This window comes from Anopheles moucheti, chromosome 2 (genome assembly GCF_943734755.1).
Source record: "Anopheles moucheti chromosome 2, idAnoMoucSN_F20_07, whole genome shotgun sequence".
Classification (NCBI taxonomy): domain Eukaryota; kingdom Metazoa; phylum Arthropoda; class Insecta; order Diptera; family Culicidae; genus Anopheles; species Anopheles moucheti.
The window spans coordinates 61,000,792-61,021,235 of NC_069140.1; the positions used below are offsets into that span (position 1 = coordinate 61,000,792).

Here is a 20,444-nt window from a genome sequence, read left to right on the forward strand (position 1 = left end):
TGATGGTAGCGGAGCCGGTCTTCACACGAACGGACCGGACCAAATCCCATCCGGACGAATCCCCCGTAGCAAGGACTGACTATCCTGCTACGTGGTAAAATAAGTCGATACGGCCAGGCCGTTCTAACGAAACAAAAAAAAATATTTTCTATTTCATTATTAGCTATCGGAGGGATATACACTGATGCAATTGATGTGCAAAGATCGCCAAGTTTAGCCTGTATTACGACTGTTTCAATTAACTGTTGCCTTGGCGTTTGGTATTCTAGAGAAGCTGTGACTCTTTCCTATACCAAAAATTAGCTCCCCTTCACCCCCCCCCCTCCCCTCCAACACCGCTGCACCACCACCCCTAGACATTCGATCTTCACAGATTTTGTAATATTCCGTAAAGGTTTGCGTAATGTCTTCCGATAGCCAAGTTTCACAGAGGGCGAATACATCACACTAGTGATCGAATAGTGTTCGCCCACCAGTGCTTTAAACGAATCAAGTTTTCCCAACAAACTTCTGCAGTTCCATTGTAGCCATTGCAAGATTAGCCGTACAGGCGGACCATCATATTTAGGCAGGAATTGTATTACGATTACATTTGTATTTGTATTTGGAATTATCAGCATTACTGTAACATTGTAATAGTTTAATTATTCGCAATTATATGATAAAAAAATTAAAGGTGGATGGTTTGATTGAATCTAATTAACTTAATTGTAATATAGATAATAATTGTACATAGATTAATAATAACAGTTTATCAAACGCAATAACCGAATTATAAATGCATTATTCCTGGCATATAAAGTTACAGTGCATCTATTTGTTGAAGTACTCATTTTGAAGTTTTGGTAGCAATGGAAAAGCGAACATTGTATGTGCTCTTGAATTTATCGTGTCTCTTGTGGTTTGAAGTTGGTACTCTAGATAATTCTTCTAAACCTTATCAGTTACGGCTCGTTAAGATATTGTGTGTCGATCAACCGTATAAATTTTCTGTTGTGCATCATTGCAAAACAGTTCTGCGTCGTGATAAACCCACTTTGTTGAATATTTCAATTACTTTTCCCGATGTGATAAATGCATGTTATGTTTCTGTCAAAATCGAGTATAAATTCAATGAGTATCAACCATTTCTGTTTAACACGAAAATGGAAGCTTGTAGCTTTTTGCGAAATAGACCTGTTGATCCATTATCGGCATATCTATACAGAGTGTTTGCGGAAACGCTGCCAACGTTGGTTACTCCCTGTCCACATGGAGTATGTATTTAAAATGAACGAAAGAACGTTGAAAAGTAATTTAGACATTCTTCAATATTTTTACAGAATCGAACATACGACATTTTATGGACTATGGATGAACGTTTGTCACCACGATCTGTTCCAGCCGGTGACTACAGGATAACAGCACATTGGGAAACAATGGATAACGAAACTATGTTTAAACTGCAAATATATTGCGCGGTACGTCGTAAAGGAATATTTCGTTCGATGATCGATTGGTAGAAGTTATGTTTTTGCAAATTTTTTCATGAGCATGAACTATTAAAGTCGTCCTTTAATTTCATGATAACGATTTCATGTAATTTGAATTGTAGGTGATGTGTTTAAAACTAAAAACATTTTGTTTCACTATTAATCCTTTAGGGTTGAGAAATGTTTGGAATTTTCAGGTCTGTTTTAATTGATCGGTTAAAAGGATGATTAGTGTCTCTCTTCTTCTGTTCACATCAAGCAATCAGAGATATCACCGATACAGTCAGTGACGGATTTAACGGTGGGTGGAGTAGGCGGCGAAAAAACTTACTCATTCTACAGTCTGAAACAATGGAGTTGACACCGGAAGAAACACTGGACTGGAAAAACTGAGGAGTCTGAGGAGTTTCCACTCAAAACACCTGTCGCGACAAACGAAGCTAGGAATATATATAACTTATGTTCCAGCACTCAAATACGCCGCTGAGACATGGACTTTATCCAAAACTGACGAAACCCTCTTAACCGTGTTTTGTAAGTGTGGAAGGAGGAGTCGCTAATGGCGAACTCTATGAGCTGTACAGCAAACTCATTGTCGTACAGCGGATTAGACTCGCCACGCTCCGGTGGACTGGTCAAGTCATGAGAATGACACCGGACGACCCAGACCGTAAAGTCCTATTAGATCGTCCACATGGACAGAGGAGGCGTGGTAGGCCTAAATTTTGATGGAGTGATGACGTTGATGCGTCCGCCAGAAAGCCCGGGATAATGGATTGGCAGACGACGGCGCTGCACCATGAGCGGTTTAGAGGACTCTTGCAGCAAGCCAAGACCGCGAAGCGGTTATAGCGCCGGATTAGTAAGTAAGTAAGTAGTAAGGACATTTCCTTATGGTACATCAGACAGGTCAGTAAATTCACAGGACAGAGAGCTACCAACGCGAACACTATATTTACGATTAGATAGAAAGGATGAGATCCACCTTAGCAAAGGATCTTCAAACCCAAGTTTGGTTAGTTTTGACGTTAACAGTTTATGTGGTATGCTATTGAAAGCTGCTCGGAAATCTATATAAATTGTGTCAGCTTGCCTACCAGCAACAAGGTGTGAAAAAATGAAGGATATAAAACACATAAGATTGGACGTAGTTGAACGTTTTGGCATGAAACCATGTTGATGTTGGGATATAATTGACGAAACACAAGGTTGTATTGAGGAGTAGCCAAAAGACTCGAATACTTTAGCACATGCACTCTGGATAGAAATTCCTCTGTGGTTAGATATGTCAGAACGATTGCCTTTTTAAATATTGGTATAAGAAATGCTGTCTTCCACAGTTTAGGAAAATAACCTTGGGTGAGCGATTTGTTGAAAAGTACTGCTAGGATAGGAGAGAACACGGAACAACAATTTTTGATGACACAGGATGGTATACCATCAGGCCCTGAAGAAAAGGACAATTTTAGTTTAGACAAGACAGACATTATAGAAGCATCCGACGCAAGTGGCACATTACAATGGAGAACTTTCTCTGTGGTGTAGGATAGGCCAAAGGTACAATACGACTTGCCGGATTTACAAAAACGAAACTTGGCGAAGAGATCACATATGCCTTGTTGGGTGCAAGCATTCTCGCTGCTAAGAAACATAGAGGATGGGAGATTTTGTTGATCCCGACGCGCATTTACGAAGCGCCAAAATGATCTTGGTTGATACAGTAGCCGAGCTTGCATACGAGAAATATAGGAGCGGTATCTATTACGGTTATAATTACGAAAGGCGGTGTCTGCATATTTATAAATTTGAAAATGGAATGCAGAACGTGTTCTACGGTAGTCTTTTAACGAGCGGTTTTTATCTTTCCGTATTACACGTAGATACCGATCCGACCAATGAGGACCAAGGGAGAGCGGGAGGAATGGACAGCATAAAGGGAACAGGCATCGAACCTTATCAGTAAAAAGCTGTGTAATATTGTCGAGATTGTCGTCAGAAAGTAAAAAACAAAAATTTTGTCGTAATAATAAACATTCAAATTTACGATAGTCAAATTTCCTAAAATTTAATATGCGTGGACGCTTAACATTAAGTTGGCTGTGTTTTGTCAAGTTTGGTACAGGTAGTGATAATTCAAATGATGGGTGATGGCTGTCTATATTGGTAAGGGCTATAGGTGCATTTAATACTTCAGAGCAAATAGCAGCTGCTTGAGAATTACCAAATACAAGATCAAGTTGACGATCATTCGCATGTTTGATACCTGACAGTTGAAAAAGGTCGTTCTCAATAATAATATCAACAACGGGCCGAAGTAGAAAATGGAATGTAATGCACGAAGGGCTGTGCAAACCTGAGACTGTTCAATTGTGGCCCTGACGTAGATTGCCAAGAAAGAGATGGAAAGTTGAAATCGCCGATAGCTAGGACAAAATCGGGGGGTTTTACGGATGCTAATAATTCGCTGATACTATCACCAAGTGTGTTTACGGTCGATGTGTTGCAGCTGACAGACGGTGGGATGTAAATAGTGCCGATGAACAATGATGCATGTGGTAGTTTTTTTTTTATATAATTTTATAGAGGCTTTGTGCCAAATTGGCTGACATTCGCCTCTTTTGCATGTGGTAGTGTTACCCGAATCCACACATGTTCGAGAGAAGTTGCCGATAGCAGGATGTCACGGGATACTATGGATGAAGCACACGCAATCAGCACACCACCACCACGACGACAGTTGCTAGATAGATGGTTACGATCGCATCGGTACACGGTGAAACTATCGTCAAAGATCAACGCCGGTGGGATGGTATCATCTAGCCAGGTCTCCGTGAGAATATAGATGTCGAAATCCAAGGAGTCGATAAAGGAGCGAAGCGTTGCTAGTTTCGTTCGAAGCCCACGCATATTTTGATAATAGATGTGATATTTTGATAATAGATGTATTGACGAGGATGTTGGCGACTTCAATGTGTGCGTGACTGCAGGATAAGCTGATCCGAGCGGTGATTTACATTTCCATTTTGGCGATTGCGTGTGAAACGTAGCATCAGGAAAAATGTGGTCTGGTTTGGCGATCCTCACTATTGCGTGGCATAAATGACACGATCGAGCGATTCAGTGTGTCCAAATTAGGTGACGTTGCGGAAACAATTGTGTGGTTCAGTGCATCCGATAGCGGCTCAGCGCACTGCTGTACAGTGATATTGCGTGGTGGTGTTACTGGATTGTGCAGTGGAGTGAGGCAGGCTAATTGGTGCAGTGGAGCAGGACGTTTTTCACGCAATACGAATTCACGCACACGGAGATTAGAAGGCCAAACCGAAGTGGATAATGCCTTGTCACGTAAGTATGCAGGAATCCCAACTTTGAAGGACATTGATTTCAAGGTTGAAGGATCAATGTTTCTTCCGATCAAACTGAAAGCGATCACGTCGTCAGTGTCAAGGCGACGCTTTACAGATTCTGCCACTTGTTCGCATGATGTTTTGGGAGCTATGATCGCTAGATGTAGCCATAGTTTCGGTACATGACTATTTTCCACCGTCGGTAGAGTAGGTGATACTACATCGGATTCCAGAATTACGGGCGGGATGTTCGTACGAACATGTTGCTTTGTGTTAACACTAGTACACACGTTTTCAACGATCGATGGATTTGTGTTAAAGTTGTTGTTGTTGTTGATGTTGCTATTCATCCGTCTTTTCGTAATAGATGACTGCGAACCCATCGCAACCTCATAGAAGAGACGCTTGGCTGGGATGAGACGACGCAATTTGGCAGGCGGATGACTGCTAAGCGGAGTTTTAGCCTCGTTCAATTGCGAGAAACCGGAACGAATTTCCTTTGCAAGTGGTTCGAGTGCTGATTTTAGGCTGTCGGCAATTGCAGATATAGCAGTTTGTACGTTGGATTGCACTACCATTTGTTTGATTCGTTTGGTGCGTGGGTTGACTACAACATTGTTGCAGCCAATGCAGCACCAGTGCAGCTATACATACTGTGTTGCCAGCTTGAGTACGCCAGGGATGGACGCGCAGCCCATGTGAAAAGGCGAATCGCACAGGTAGCAGCGGATCAACTCATCGTTGATTTCAGTGGCGCAAGAGTAGCATACACGATGCATAGCTTGCGTCGGGAGCGAATGGTTGAGTGGTGGTACGCAAAGAGCGATGGCTGTCAAAATAGACGTTGGGACGCACAGAGACAATCCGAAGGAACCAAAACTCGGAAAATACTGCGCAAGACACAAGTAATGTGCGATACAGCAATGACACACGTAGTTAATGGCTATAGAGCAGCAAATGCACGCTTCAGAACACAAAAACCAACTATATACTTTGGAAATTGAGACGAAACACGGAGCGATACTCAGAGCAACCATACAGGTCAAGCAGCCAACGAACGAACCAGAAAAAAATACCATCCGGAACAATCCCCCGTAGTAAAGACTGACTCGTGGAGTCCTCTACTCCTCCAAAGATGTCATTAGTAGGTGCCAGCAGCGATTTTTCGTTCGAAGATCGGTGACGAACAACCTCCTGGATTTTGTTTGTGTGTGCAACGAGACGTTTGATAGAGGGTGCCATGAGGTGTAAACGGACCTCAAATCAGCATTTCAGCGGGTGAATATCAATATTCTTCTAGTCAAATTATCAAGGTGTGTCTCTTTTGCTGATCCAGTGGTTTGTATCCTATCTAAAAATATCGTAGTTATGCCGTCCAGATCGCTGAGGTATGCTCCATTCCATTTATGAGCACTTCTGGCGTACCTGAAGAGAGCAACTTAGGTCCGTTGATAATCTTCATTTTCGTCAACGATAAAAGTTATGTGATCCCCGAGAGTACCTGCCAACTATTTGATGACGAGTTGGGGATATTTTTGCCCAACAAGACTGAAACTAACTGTGATACTTGTAGTATCACACGGCAAACTACTTATTATAAACGATCCAATTTGCGGCGTATGAAGAGATAATGGAAATGAAATTATAAAAAGGAGAGGCAACCGAGACAGTGATCAGTAGACGTCACCAGCCTAATAAAGAGTGGATTCTACAATACTCTACAATAATATATGATGACTCTGATGACTAGTTTAAATGACCTCTGCATCTCTAACGTGTTGAGCTACACGCAGTAGAATTGACGCCCCTGACTTGCCGGCCAATAAGAACAAAAACTAGAAAGAAAGAACAATTAGAAACAGGCGAAGTTTTGCTCCCCCTTCACGAAAAAATTGTACAGCCATAATATACCATTGCTAATGATGATAGGTAATTTTAATATGTTTTCTGAATAATTCGACTATTCCGTGCAGCGTTTTAAAAGACAACTATCCCTTCTTTACTCTAGGGTCAGGTCTTAGGATGGTTTAAGTATCATGTTCAGACTCAAGCATCGGCCGTACATTACAGAACAATAAATAAATAAATAAATGAATCAGTAAAACTTAAGATAGCCAAATATCTCTTTTAGAGCGCCATGTGCTCCGTGATGTACACAACCAATCCAGTTAGTGCAAATTTCAGGCTGTATACACAGTGAATATAATCCATATTAATCATAATCCAGAAGCGTATCAAGCATCTTTCAACTATAAGTACTGTATCCTAGAAGCTTGATATTAGTACTCCCGTTGAAATCCGTAAAAATTTCGATATTTCTCAGTCTTTACATGTGTAATTGCAAAAATTGTGCAAAACACTTCACTGAATACAATTCTACCAAGTGCCAGTGTAGTAACTACGTTAAAACCTGTTTTTTTCCGTGTACTCATTCGAGTATTTTGCTTGTTCCCATCGTTCGTGTTCTGTTATTCTCAATCAATCAAGGATACAACAATGGTCCACGACCCCGGATGGAGTGCTACGCACATCAGCGCATCGGCAGGGTTCGGATCAGGTCGAGGAGTGGTTTAGTGCGGTCGCATCGGCTGCTTGACTCGCTTCACGGGTCAAACATCACGATGAATCCCACATAACCCATCTCGAGGGGCAGTGTCTAGCCGCGATAAGCCCCTCTAGGTGGGTACCTTATGAAGGTTCCCTCCCCGTTAACAAAAAAAAAGGATACAACAATGGCTTCCATTACCAACATTAACTGTACGAAAGTGCCGCCAGTGCTAATGGTCAGTGTGAAGGAGCACGACGATGTACAGCTGTCCAGCATGTACCACAGATCTGAACGATGCTCAATACAAGCATGCACAGGAGCCTGCTTCGCAAAACGGGGTCCCTTCAAGTGAAGAAGCAATAAAATCAGTACTGCTGAACCCACTGCTCAATGAACTTCAACATTTAATTAAGCTATGATGCAGATGAACAACCAACAACTAGATTCCCTCACACCCTCAGGCAATCGGCGCCGTGTTATCGATGGTGCGACACATATGTCAACCGAGTTAAACAACTACAGCAATAATAGCGAAAACATTAAAATCTCCAACACCAACAACAATACAACTAGAAACTAAGTGATCATCTCACTTTCAACGACGATTATCGGTACAAGATCCTCTTCATTAACGATGGTGATCGCTTATCAAATCCCAGAAATCCTTCGCACTGCGATTCATTTCCGTTGAAATCTACTGGTGATATTTTGAAACTTACACAGGTCCATTTCGGTTGAAGGTTACAGCGAAAAGAGATCGAGCCTTCCTTCATGGTTGTTGTCTCTACTGTCAATTTATATCGTATTACTAGTTCGACTTTTCACGCATTGCCTATATTTAACCATTTTTCCAGGCTTGACATAAACACATACACACATAATCATGACCGTAATATTTTGATGCAATTTTGTCTGTCTCGCTAAATGTGATCAATTTCTCGTTTAATAATCTTTGTATTACTCATGAAACAATTACGGCAGCTATAAAACACTAAAGTCGATGGAATCCCATCATCAGTGTTATTAAAATGTGCAAAAATATTATGAGTCTCTCTAACGCATCTACTGCTAAAGTCAATATAACAACGTGAATTTCCAAACGCTTGGAAACATTCATTTATGGCACCGATATAAAATACAGATGAATAACATCTTTTTGCGCAGGTGCTAAAGTGTTTGAAATCTTTGTTCATGATGTCGTGCACAATTACGTATGTAAGAAGATAATGGGATAAGTATTTATTTGTTACATTTAAGTGCTCCTTTCTCATCGCTTCACAGTTTGCTACTGGCTATTCTCCTTAGCCTTTAGTATTCCATTTATTGGATAAATGACGTGCGATTTGTTATTCCTGACCAACCCAAGCTTTTATGCTTTTTTTTTACCCATGCTGACGACATAAAGATTTATAGCGTGATAAATAGTATAAGCGACAGTCAAAAATTGCAACAAAATCTTAATTCATTCTGCAATAGGTGTGTGTCTGATAAGTTAGTGTTGTTGTCGATTAATATAAAAAGAAATCGAAAAGCCGATAGTATACGACTAACATTTTGGCGTCCACGAACTGGCACAAAAAACTTAAATTCGAGATTTTAGAACCATCCTTGACTGTAAACTATTGCACACTTACTGAACTTACTGAAACACTTACTTATAAAACTGTGTTAGGTGCCTCAAATCGTATGATAGATTTCATAAGCAGAAATATTAAAGACTTCAGCGAATCAATGTTCCTAAAGGCAGTCTAGTTCCCTCAATATTGAAATTTAATTCTGTAACCATTTCGCAGTTTGGACTAATAGCCTAGAGTCGGAGCAGCGCAAATCAAGTTGCCTTAATTACTCACTAGGTTTACAGCCACTATATCAGAGACGACATATAGCCGGGCAAATGCAGCGTTAGTAAATGTTTGTAAACGGAACGGACGCTTAGAAATAGAGAATTATTAGAAATCCCATAGCACCTACACTTGCAATACCCCATTGTTCGTGATGTGCAAAACATGTAATGAGTTCAGCAGTTAGTACGACTTTCATATAAGCACTTACACATAAAAAACGGGTTACTTATGTAGATGAATAGGATACGATAGAATGTACTAAAAATTGTTAAAATGTAAAATGTTTGTCATCCATGTTCATTCAGACATATGTCTATTGAATAATAATAAATAATAATATTAGGTGCGCAAATAAATAACGGCCGTTTTTCATGAGTTTATTTTTACTCGTGTCATTTTTATTTGAAGAAATTGGGTCAATCAAAGTATTGGCCATTATTATTTATTACTCTCTTGCACCTTTCGGGTAAATCGCGGATTCCTTTTCGGAAAAATGATACGTTTTTCGACGCAATCCAGGTATCCAACCAATTCTGGATCTGTTCATAGGAGGCGAACTGCTGGTCAGCCAATCCATGTGCCATGGAACGGAACAAATGGAAAGCTGATGGTGCCAGATCCGGTGAATATGGCGGGTGCGGTAAAACATCCCATTTGTGGTTATTAAAGTAGTTTTTCATAGGTTGCGCAACATGTGGCCGAGCATTGTCATGCAGCAGAATAACTTTGTCGTGGCGTGATGAGTATTCTGGCCGTTTTTCACGCAGTGCTCGGCTTAAACTCATCAATTGGAATCGGTAGCGTTCACCAGTGATTGTTTCTCCCGGTTTCAGAAGTTCGTAGTAGAGCTGGTCCTTGATTCGAGCGCGCGCGATCGAGCTGGTCCCACCAAATACTCAGCATAACTTTCGAGCTATGGATGTTCGGTCGAACTGATGATGTTGGGGTATGACCGGGGGATGATTTGATGATTTTTTGCGCCTAGGATTGCTGAACAAAATCCACCTCTCGTCTCCCGTCACGATTCTGTGCAGGAACCCCTTTCTGTTGTGCCGCTGGACCAGCAATTCACAAATGCAAAGTCTGCATTCAATGTCCCACGGCTTCAACTCGTGTGGTATCCATTTGCCCTCCTTCTGTATCATGCCTAACGCATTCAGCCGTGATGATATGGCCTGACGAGTTTCGCCAAGCACGGCTGCAAGCTCTTCTTGCGTTCGGCAGTGATTTTCCTCAAGTAAAGCCGTCAATTCTTCGTCGGCGAACGTTTTGGGCCTTCCTCCACGTTGAGCATCCCCCACGGCGAAATCACCGCTTCGAAAGCGTCGGAACCAATCCCGACACCTTGTTTCGCTTAGAGCAGCATCGCCGTAAACACTCGAAAGCTCTCGTTGCGCTACGGCTGCCGTTTTCTTCGCTCGAAACAAAAACAGCAACACCTCTCGCATATGGCGCTTATCCGGCTCAAAATCAGACATTTTCAAGAACTAGGAACTTTTACTCGCACGAAATAATCACTAATCTGTTTACTCAGTTTATGTCATTCCCGAACTTGATTTATGTAAACGTCAAAATCGCGCCACCGTTCACAGTGGCCCCATCGATTTAACAACGGCCGTTATTTATTTGCGGACCTAATAGTAATTCTTTCAGTCTCTAAAATAAAAAGTGCTTAAAGTTGAAATAACACACTAAAAATGGTTACCAACAACAGTAAACATAATGATTGTTTGGAATTTTATGTTTGGAAATTTCAGGCATTACGAGCATGGGTTAAACTTATTTCGGTCACAAAATCATAAAGCAAAAAGCTTGGCGAAGCCACTGAAAAGGCGAATTGGAACTGGTTTGTGAGGAACAAATCCCTGATAAGAACATATTATTCATCAGAGTGGCCATGACCATGTTATTAGCAAAAATGCAGTGTGAAAAAATGAAAATATATACTCATACTAATATTAATATAATCACTATTAATGCACATAAAATCTTAATCCGGTATTGATTCACAGTTATTGTGCAATCACTATTTCTAGTTGTCATCAATTTTGTTTACTACTAAGTACGCCATAAATTAAATACTTTCGTCATTGAAACTGATTAAGATGTCTTAATCCATCTTTAAAATGATATTTGGAAAGGAAATATCAAATTGGCTCGCTATGGAGTTTATTTTAACGATATCTCGCACGGCAGTTGGTTTCAGAATCATCAAATGGGAATTAAATGACTTCGGGAAATTCTACAACCATCTACAACCTAGGAATGAATGAGTTCGCCAACCATATTCACCACATTGCTAAGTTGCAAAAGTGCTCTTTTAATATAAGTTGCGATTTGTATGTGAACTTTACCTGCTTAATGACTCTTACTTTAATGATAACCTTAGCGTAGTTGATGCAAACATGAAAGGGAACATTTATAGAGTTGGTTCTACCGTTCTGTAAAAGAAAGTCTAGTCTTATCGGACGCGAGAATGGTCGGTTGAGTCCATCATTCAAGTGGTGATGAAAGATTTTGTGCTAGTCGGCTTCTAATATTTGTATCCACCTGCATTGGCACCACCCTGACCAGGGCCTTCAGGATATTTTGCTTCCCCTTCGTACGACACCTATATTGTATTCAAATCAATAAAAATTATTTAAAAATTCCATTTAATTCACTACTATTGTTAACATACCTCAGCGTTGTACCCATTCTTCCAATCGGCAGTATAGCGCACAACTTGCGTACGTCCATCAGGAAGCTGGACACGGTACTCGCCACGTGTCACGTCACCGTCACTTACCGCCTTATGAGAGTAATCATTTTGGGTTTCAATGTCATTCACGTTATATTGAAAATCGAAAGGCATTCCAGGTTCGTGATGGTGCTAAATAAAAGGTATAGCGAGAAAATAAATCAATTATTCATCTGCACGCAAACCAGCAGCACTAACATGCTAATCATACTAACATCATCCTGAGCTGGAGGGCCATAAGATGGTGCCGGACGACCAGGAGTGGGCTGTGGTCGAGGAACATTCTGAGGTTGAGGGGAAGATGGGAATGGCTGATTCGGTTTGTCGTAAGCATAACCTTTGTCTGGGGGCAGGTATTGATTGTTTTGTGCTAATGAATCAAGGCACATCACGGTAAGACAAACAGCAACGCACTGGGAAAAACGAAATGTGTACATTAATTTATACTGCTGTGTGGTGCACGTGGTATAAAGGAACTTAAATAAACAAGCAAGCACAATAATGACAATCACTAACTTAACCTTTTTTCAGTACGCTAAATATGATTATCGTGACTAACTAATGACCTGATGTGTGTCTTTCGTCTTTCTTGAAAATTGAAGAAGAAAAAACAAAAAAAACCCGGAAAACTTTAAATAACACAAATCAAACAAATAATTCAGTAGCGGTTTGAAAGATCAATCCACCTCTGGATATATTATAGCTTTCGTTATTGCAGTGCGTGTTGGTAATTCAATGGAGAAAGGTTTATTATTCCGTTTGGTAGATTGATTTTGCTAAAAACTGTTCGATTCGTTTAAGAGTAAACAAACAGACAATAACAGCAAGAATCAGTAACTGTAATGATTTTTTAAGAAGACGATTATCTCAAATTTTGACAAAAGGTTTATTGGAAAATATACACTCATACCGTTCTTGATCGAACTACTGACAGCTTCAAGTTCCGGACATTGTTCACATAATTTTGGAATATGTTCATACCCTGCATCCCATTATTCTGCATGCAAATGCATCCCTTTATTCTGGACTAGCTGCATGGAAGTAATCGATTCTAGAGATGATTATCTAGAGAAAACTATGGTGGTTTATCACTTTACACTCTGAATACCGCAAAAAAACTTTTTCTGTTCTAACCCCATTGTTCACAATTCGAATCACGATTTATTATCTTGGTTTTTTATTCCGGATAGCCGAAGTAAATTGTAATTGCATACACAGAGTCACGTTTCGACTGAGACCCAAGTTTTGATGCTGTCCGAAGTATGAATCTTAAGATTAGATTATGAGTAATTGTGTTATCACAATCGATTGAGTTCTTTTCAATTCAATTTTCAATTTTTTTCAGTTCAATTCAAGAGTTAAATGTGAGGAGTGTTTCATTCTAAAACTGTTCGTTTGATTTTCATTCTCGAATACAATTTGTACCCTTAATTTTAAATTATGTATTGATGGTGATACAAATTTACCGCAAATCCAATTGTTGGAATAGTTTCGTTAATGTACAAGACCCCAACTTTATAATGACGTAATTACAAGATTTGATTAAACATGGTAATATTCAATAGAATCGCATTTTATTCCAGAGTTCACGGGCACAAAATTTTTCAAACTAATACTAACTAAAGAAACTATATTCATGCTAAGGTGCATCATTATACTAAACTGTAACATTTCTACATTTGAGATTTATGAACAAAATGTTTATTTTATTTTAAATTATAATTATACTTTCTTCTGTGATTCATTGCGAGATCTAAAAATCACGTTTTAAGATCTCTCATATTTCTTCTTTTGAAACAATTGTGTATAAATCAATATTATACTATTGTGGATTATTGTAAACTAGCTATGCGTCGTAATCAACTAACTCAACGTCAACTAAACAACGTCGTACTTATTATTATTATTTACTTATTGTTATGAATAGTTACTTAAACATTCTTCAATAGTTTTACAGATTAGAACTTACGACGATGTGCAAGCTAACGAAAAGTTGTTAATACAATCTATTCCAGCTGGTCACTACCGAATGATAGCGCATTGCGAAGCAGAAGTCAACGAAATAATTCTTCGCTTGCAGATATTCTTTAGGGCACATCGTTAAAGGATATGCCGTTTTATAGGTAGTAATTGGTAAAAATTATTATACTCTGTCATTTTTATCTTATGGACCCCATAGACTTTCTTAACACTGACGAACTGGTCTACTGGAATGCAAAATAGAAAAACTGGCTTTGAAAGCATACTTGTATGTTGTCGAAAAGTGCATTCCAAAGTTCAAAAATTACTGGGACGGCCTCGTTGGGTATCGGTAGCGGCGCCGGTCTTCACACGACAGGATCGATCCAAAATCCCATGGGGACCAATCTGCCGTACTTAGGACGGATTATCCGCCTACAGGTAAATGAAGTCAAAAATAGCCATAAATGGTAGGCCTAGACCTCCAAAGATTGTTTTGCCAATAAATCAGAAGCAAATTCAAAAAATATACAATGCAATATTAATATCGAATATACAATATACATATTATACAATGTATTGTGTCGAATATAAAATATTATACAATTGAAAAAAATAAGATTGTCCAGTAGCTTATGATCTTACCTGATTTTCTATTCGTGTACATTGTAGTTTAAGATGCTTTGCATTGTTTTTATTTGAAATGAAGCAATAGCCATTGTTTTATTTTCAAACTCATTTTATATATGATTATACTCTCAATACTGAAAGGCCAACGAATATTATACGTCGTTTTCTTATTTGAACTTGTAATTATAAGTACAAGTCACTGAGGCGCAAACATTAACAATACCTTAGCACTTTTTGTTTTATTATTAATTTTTTATTCATTCAAGAATTTAAATAAAGCAGCAAAGCAGAAACTTATCCCAAGCTATCTTTCAAAAGCACTTCTAGCACAGCCTACATTGAAATAAACTTTATATTTTAACAAACACTACTTCACTGCATACAACAGAACTTAATATTCATTCAAACGTCATTATAAATGCACTCTCACTTTTCAAATTGTTGTTGCTTTGAATCAAACACAGTTGTGCAAGGCCAACATTAATAAAAATCACTACTCACCAGGAATTTCATCGCTATGCTTATTGTGGCACTTGGTCGAAGAATGAACCTTTAGTTGACACGTACACAGTAAACTCTAGAACGATGCTACACTTTACTGTAGTAGTCTTTTATCGGATGTATACACGGCTGTATCCTGTGATGGACTATTGCTCGATTCTACATTGTGGCCTGTCTTTATGCGAACAATCCATCCGGGGAGAAGCTATTTTACCCCTCTGTTTTTTTCTAGACCCAACCGTGTGTGTAATTTTTTTCCTCCTCTGAATAGAGCATCTTATATTTGAAGGCTTGTTTCTGCACTCAGAAAAACACCAAAACTAATAAAAAACAGAAAGCATAAACCTCTCTCGATTTCTTTGCAATCTCTGTGTTGTGTTGTGATGGTTCTCTCCAATATAATATGAACCGTACCATCTTCCGTTGAAGATGCCCAACTGTTAATATGATGGCAGTAATTACGCTACCATCTCTACTAGTTTCACGGTGCCGAAACCTTTGCTTTTGATGTCAGTGCACATTCGTACACGTGAAAGGCACCCGTTCTACCAAATCTGTATTGAGCAGCTGTTCGCACACAACTTTACCTTAGATTCAACTGACGGACGTTTAGTCAAGATGATGAGATAGGTTTTGTGAGAAAAATCTGCCGAGGATCGTACCACCATGCTATGACATGAAAATGGGAGAAATCTTTTTTTCCTTGCCTTTGTAGACGCATCATGTGCCCAACACCGATCTGGTCTGCATTGATACGTACGAGAGAGATATTCTCTTGCGATGAGTTTGCTCTGAGTTTGTTGGTTAGCGGAAGGCAAAAATGCATTAACTTAACAAGTGAATCACCAACTAACAGTGGGAGATGATCTCAGTCAGTAGGGAAGGGTTTTCTTTCAGCATGCTTTCAAAATGCACTGCATATAACCCCACTAACAAACAATTGTTAAACATTTAGTACTGTACTGTTATAATGATTGATCTACTAAATTGGATTTTTTTATTATTAAAATTGATGCATTGTTTTGCTAACACTGTAATTTTCATTATATTATATAGGGCTTTACTACCTACCATCGTTTATCTAGTCAGTTATACAATAACATTACACTATTACAATGTTACGACGAAAATACTTTCGCATGACTATTTCTATTTTTGTTATAGTTTACTTAAGCTAAGCATTCTATTGGTTTGAATATCGATGTGATATGATCTTTTTAGTACAAAAATTACGGAATAATAATGTGGTACAACTCAAACTCGTACTGGTCGAATTATCATCTGAACACCAAAAAGTACCATTGAGCGCCATATGCGAGTGTTAAAAACCAACAACCTGATCAACAGTCATCCATATAAACTTTTAATATATCCCACTTATTTTAAACCTACCGAATTCTCGACGTAAATAAAAAAAACCATCAAGACTGAAACAAGTATTAACCAAATTTTTATATGCATTCGATAGTTGGTGTCCATGGGACTATTTATACCACCCAAATGTGCGTTCCAGTACAGGAGATCGTTGAAGATGTTACACTGTTCGAACGGCCTTGACCGTTCTTTTTTGGCAGACAGGCAAAAAGTAATATTACTTTTGTTAATATCTTTCCATAAACCTAAATGTTTTACAAAGCGTGCGATAGGTCAATGGTAATCGTTAACATTTGTACAAACACAAATTTGTATGTGTGCAATAACATGCATCACTAAAAGAAAGGATAGTCGAGAATTGAATTTTTCATTATAGTGCCTCTACATTGGAATGATGTTTAGAGATTACCTAGCATAGTCGACGAACTTCGACAATGTATGTGGCGTGCGTGCAAGAGGATAGTTTTATTAGGGCTCTAACATCATGAACTTGATAAGATTGTTTTGCAGTTCATTGCTGTATACGGCTATGGCACGTAGCTCCTGTCATATTTCGATCAGTCAAACACGATATCTGTACCCCAAATAGATTGCTGGCGCAGTTCAACGCAAACAGTCCCGTTAAACAGTTTTATAAGATGTGCACCTTACCTCTAAGCTTTGATGGCATTTAGAGCGATGAAAACAAGCGTAAATCGTGACTACCTAAACAGGCAATCCTATGCGATGCCTCTAGCTGTTAGATGGTTTATTTCCATCCCGTTAAAAAGACCGCGCATGTTCTTTCTGCGTCTGCTTTGTGACCTGAGCGTCTGATCAGTTAAGCAGTGCATAGAATCGTTTTTTTAATTACATAGCTAACATTCGTCTTAACGTTTCGTCATTCTGATATAGATATGACATCTGGAATTGAAGTGAGACATCTTCAAATGGATAAAAAAGCATCTGCAACCTATGTAAATATGTTAAAATAACTTTAACTCTCTTCCGTTCTCCAGCTACAAATAGTCTTGTCTTGTCTTAACAATACCTTGTTACAGCTTAGACATAATATAGAAAAAACATTTTTACGTACAATTCTAATTCATTCCACTTACACAAAATTTTGCCTCGGAAAAAAAATTTCATACATTTCCATTACTTTAAGTTAATAAACTATCCACTTGTTTTTCACCAGAAAACTATACTTCATTATCCTATTTACATTATATGTTTTCACAAACTTTACATTGCAGCAATTTCAGTACGAAACTGTATCTTCTTATTTTGTGGTTCGTTTCCCACGCTCTCTATTTAAATCTGTGCTCATGGTTTTAGCAGGAAAGTCTCTACCCAGAAGTAATGTGTTAAGGGGCAGACCATTGTACAATATGACGTTTTGCTAAAAGTAGCACGCCTTCTTTAAGATTTCTTTTTCTTTTTCTTAACACTAGTTATCATTTAGTATTACAAATCGTTTGTGTAAAATTAGCAAACAAATGTGCAAATAACTTAATAATCATAATAATAACATCACAAGAGATAGATGCTTAAAATGGCGGTGGTTAACAAGATTACATTCTCTTTATGAGCATGTATTTTTGGGTGTTCTTGCTTGTTGCCTACCTTAACGGATTTCTTAACTATTTATACTACTATTTCGAATACTATTTTATTGGTCAATATTTCTGAACCCTTCAAGCGCTAAAACATCATTGGATGAAATTAAAATTTGTGTCATTTTGCTTTTCTTAAAATTTCTTACTTGCCAACGATAAAGGCAATCCCACAATCGTTAGCAGTTAAAACATATTTAATTTTTCAGCTTTATCAATATATCTGTCACCAAAATAACCTGCATGCAAATAAACTGAATTTAAATTTTTCTTTTAACCATTACGAATTCGTGTAGTGTAAGTTTTTTTTTAAATGAAGAACTGTCCGACCACATTAATACCCGGGTAACGTCATTGTCCGCATAATTGTAATTGTAGATTAACTTAATAATGTTTCGAAGTCGGTTTTGAACACACTACATCATATCTACTTTATTCAATGCCTTCAGGCACAACTTTTTTCAAGCACATGATGAATACCCTTCAACTCAATCTATAAACACGTGACCACTTCTGATATATGCTTTTGTTTTTTTGTTTCTTGATTTGTTTTTCTTCATTACCCTATTCCTCTTCCGTTGAATGTAACAATATTAATTAACAACGCTTCTTCATAGGAGTGCGCAGCCTTTTGCCATCATCTTCAATGGCACGACGAAATGGTTTACTGTCTGCTCGTTCGAGTGTTAAGTATAATAGAAAGATAATATTCAATAGACTGCTGAAGAAGCTTTTGACCCGAGGGCACCCAAACAGATGCTATTTGACCAGCCAATTGTCCTGTGACTATCGGTTCCGCTGATCTGCGCAGTTTTGTAATTCGGGAAACAAAATATGGTCCAAATTCAAACCCAACTTGAACGAACCTGACCTTTTGTTCCACGGTTCGCACCTTAAATCAGCTCATGCAGTAGATCAAATTCCAAATCCAATAGCGAAACACCCTATTCATAGTTTTTTGCTGTATTCATCCGACCTTGATCTTCTCTGCACAGAGTGTGTGTTCATCACGTTCAAGATCCAAGGCACCGCAGTGTATCGCACGCCATGCGATTCAGAACTGATTTGCAAAATCCGTTGGCAATTTGTACTGTGTGGCACTTTGGCATCGGCATTGGCTTGTGAACGCTTCTTCAAGATTCACTGCTCTCTAATTATTTGGTGACTAAGTTGCACTGCAGCGAGCATTATTCATACTCGACGCGCAAACCTAGTACTTTGCTCCGTTCTTCCTTTTCAATACAATCATTATTGGTGATGGTGAAACAGAAACAGAACCATGAGAAGTGTTCTCATTCATCTGCTGCCGTACTACCTGTTACAATATTTCCACCTGTATTAATCAAATTCACCTGCCTTGTGTTCAGCGTTGCATACAATGAAAGTATTTGTTTTCATTGTTCGGTAATATTGAAGCGACAATTTCAAACGATATCGTTTGAACTCATCACGACTGCTTCCAAGCTAGTTTGTTCGAGTGTTTACACATGACTTAAATGCATTTTATTTAATATTGATGTTTGAAATCGTAGTGTATTAAAGAATTAAATATGTTGGAATTTTGCTTTTTGCTATTATATCTAGTTATTATAAATCATAACTAGTTAAGCCGTTCGTTAGCGTTTTTATGGGTCTTAGGGAAGCTTAATATACCATCCTTCAATCTACCGATGTTTTTTGCTTCACCTCAGGTACATTAATTGTAATTTATTTTATAAACTCAACCCCATGTATTATTTCATTGTATTTTCAGAAATTTTGTAAACCATATAGTTCGGTTCGAATTTACAATTGAAAAACACATTGGAGCCTCTGACTGAGATTGTCTTGTGCTATCCTAAGGTCACATGTCTAATATTATTGCTACTAATCAAATCGACCGATTATCTAAGCAGTTTATTTTTTGTTCATCATATTCCACAAGGAAATGATGGCACACGTGAATCTTGCATGAATGAGGTTACACGCTGATGACTACAAACATATGCATATACTATTTATCTTATGGTCTGCTTTCCTACAAGTCAGCTTTCCTTTCGGTCGCGATCGTTTAAGTGTTGTGCAATCCACCATGTAGCCTCCAAACATTTACGGCGACTGCGAAGAACACCACTAGCTAATGGGAAGATTCTTCGCCCGATTTGCGTAGAGTGATTGAACAATCGTTGGTGTTTTCTTCTCGCTTGTTTTCTGACCAATACCTTTGCGTCCGTTACGAGTTACACTTTTAATGTTGTGTTCCAGTTTTGCAACGCTCTTCAAATGACGTAGTTAATTCATCGAAGTTGGCAGGCTCGAGATATAGCAAAACTAACAAGATAACTTATTCACCGTTCGGTTTGTTAGCTATAGTGTTTGTAATCACTTGCTTGTAGTGATATTTGTAATTTCACACAGAGCGTTGGTGTAACAGAGACGCGAAGCTTTCAATTTG

The 20,444-nt window shown here is 38.6% G+C and overlaps 1 protein-coding gene across 1 annotated transcript; it reads right to left on the reverse strand.

Annotated features, from left to right (window-relative positions):
- Window positions 1-11,319: 11,319 nt before the first annotated feature.
- On the reverse strand, window positions 11,320-15,303 carry LOC128297719 (pro-resilin). The gene is made up of 4 exons (XM_053033409.1): window positions 15,042-15,303; window positions 12,167-12,364; window positions 11,892-12,083; window positions 11,320-11,822 (listed from the first exon to the last, which is right to left on the reverse strand). Exons 1-4 carry the CDS (start codon window positions 15,051-15,053, stop codon window positions 11,745-11,747), a joined length of 480 nt encoding a protein of 159 aa, XP_052889369.1. The 5' UTR covers window positions 15,054-15,303; the 3' UTR covers window positions 11,320-11,744.
- Window positions 15,304-20,444: the final 5,141 nt, after the last annotated feature.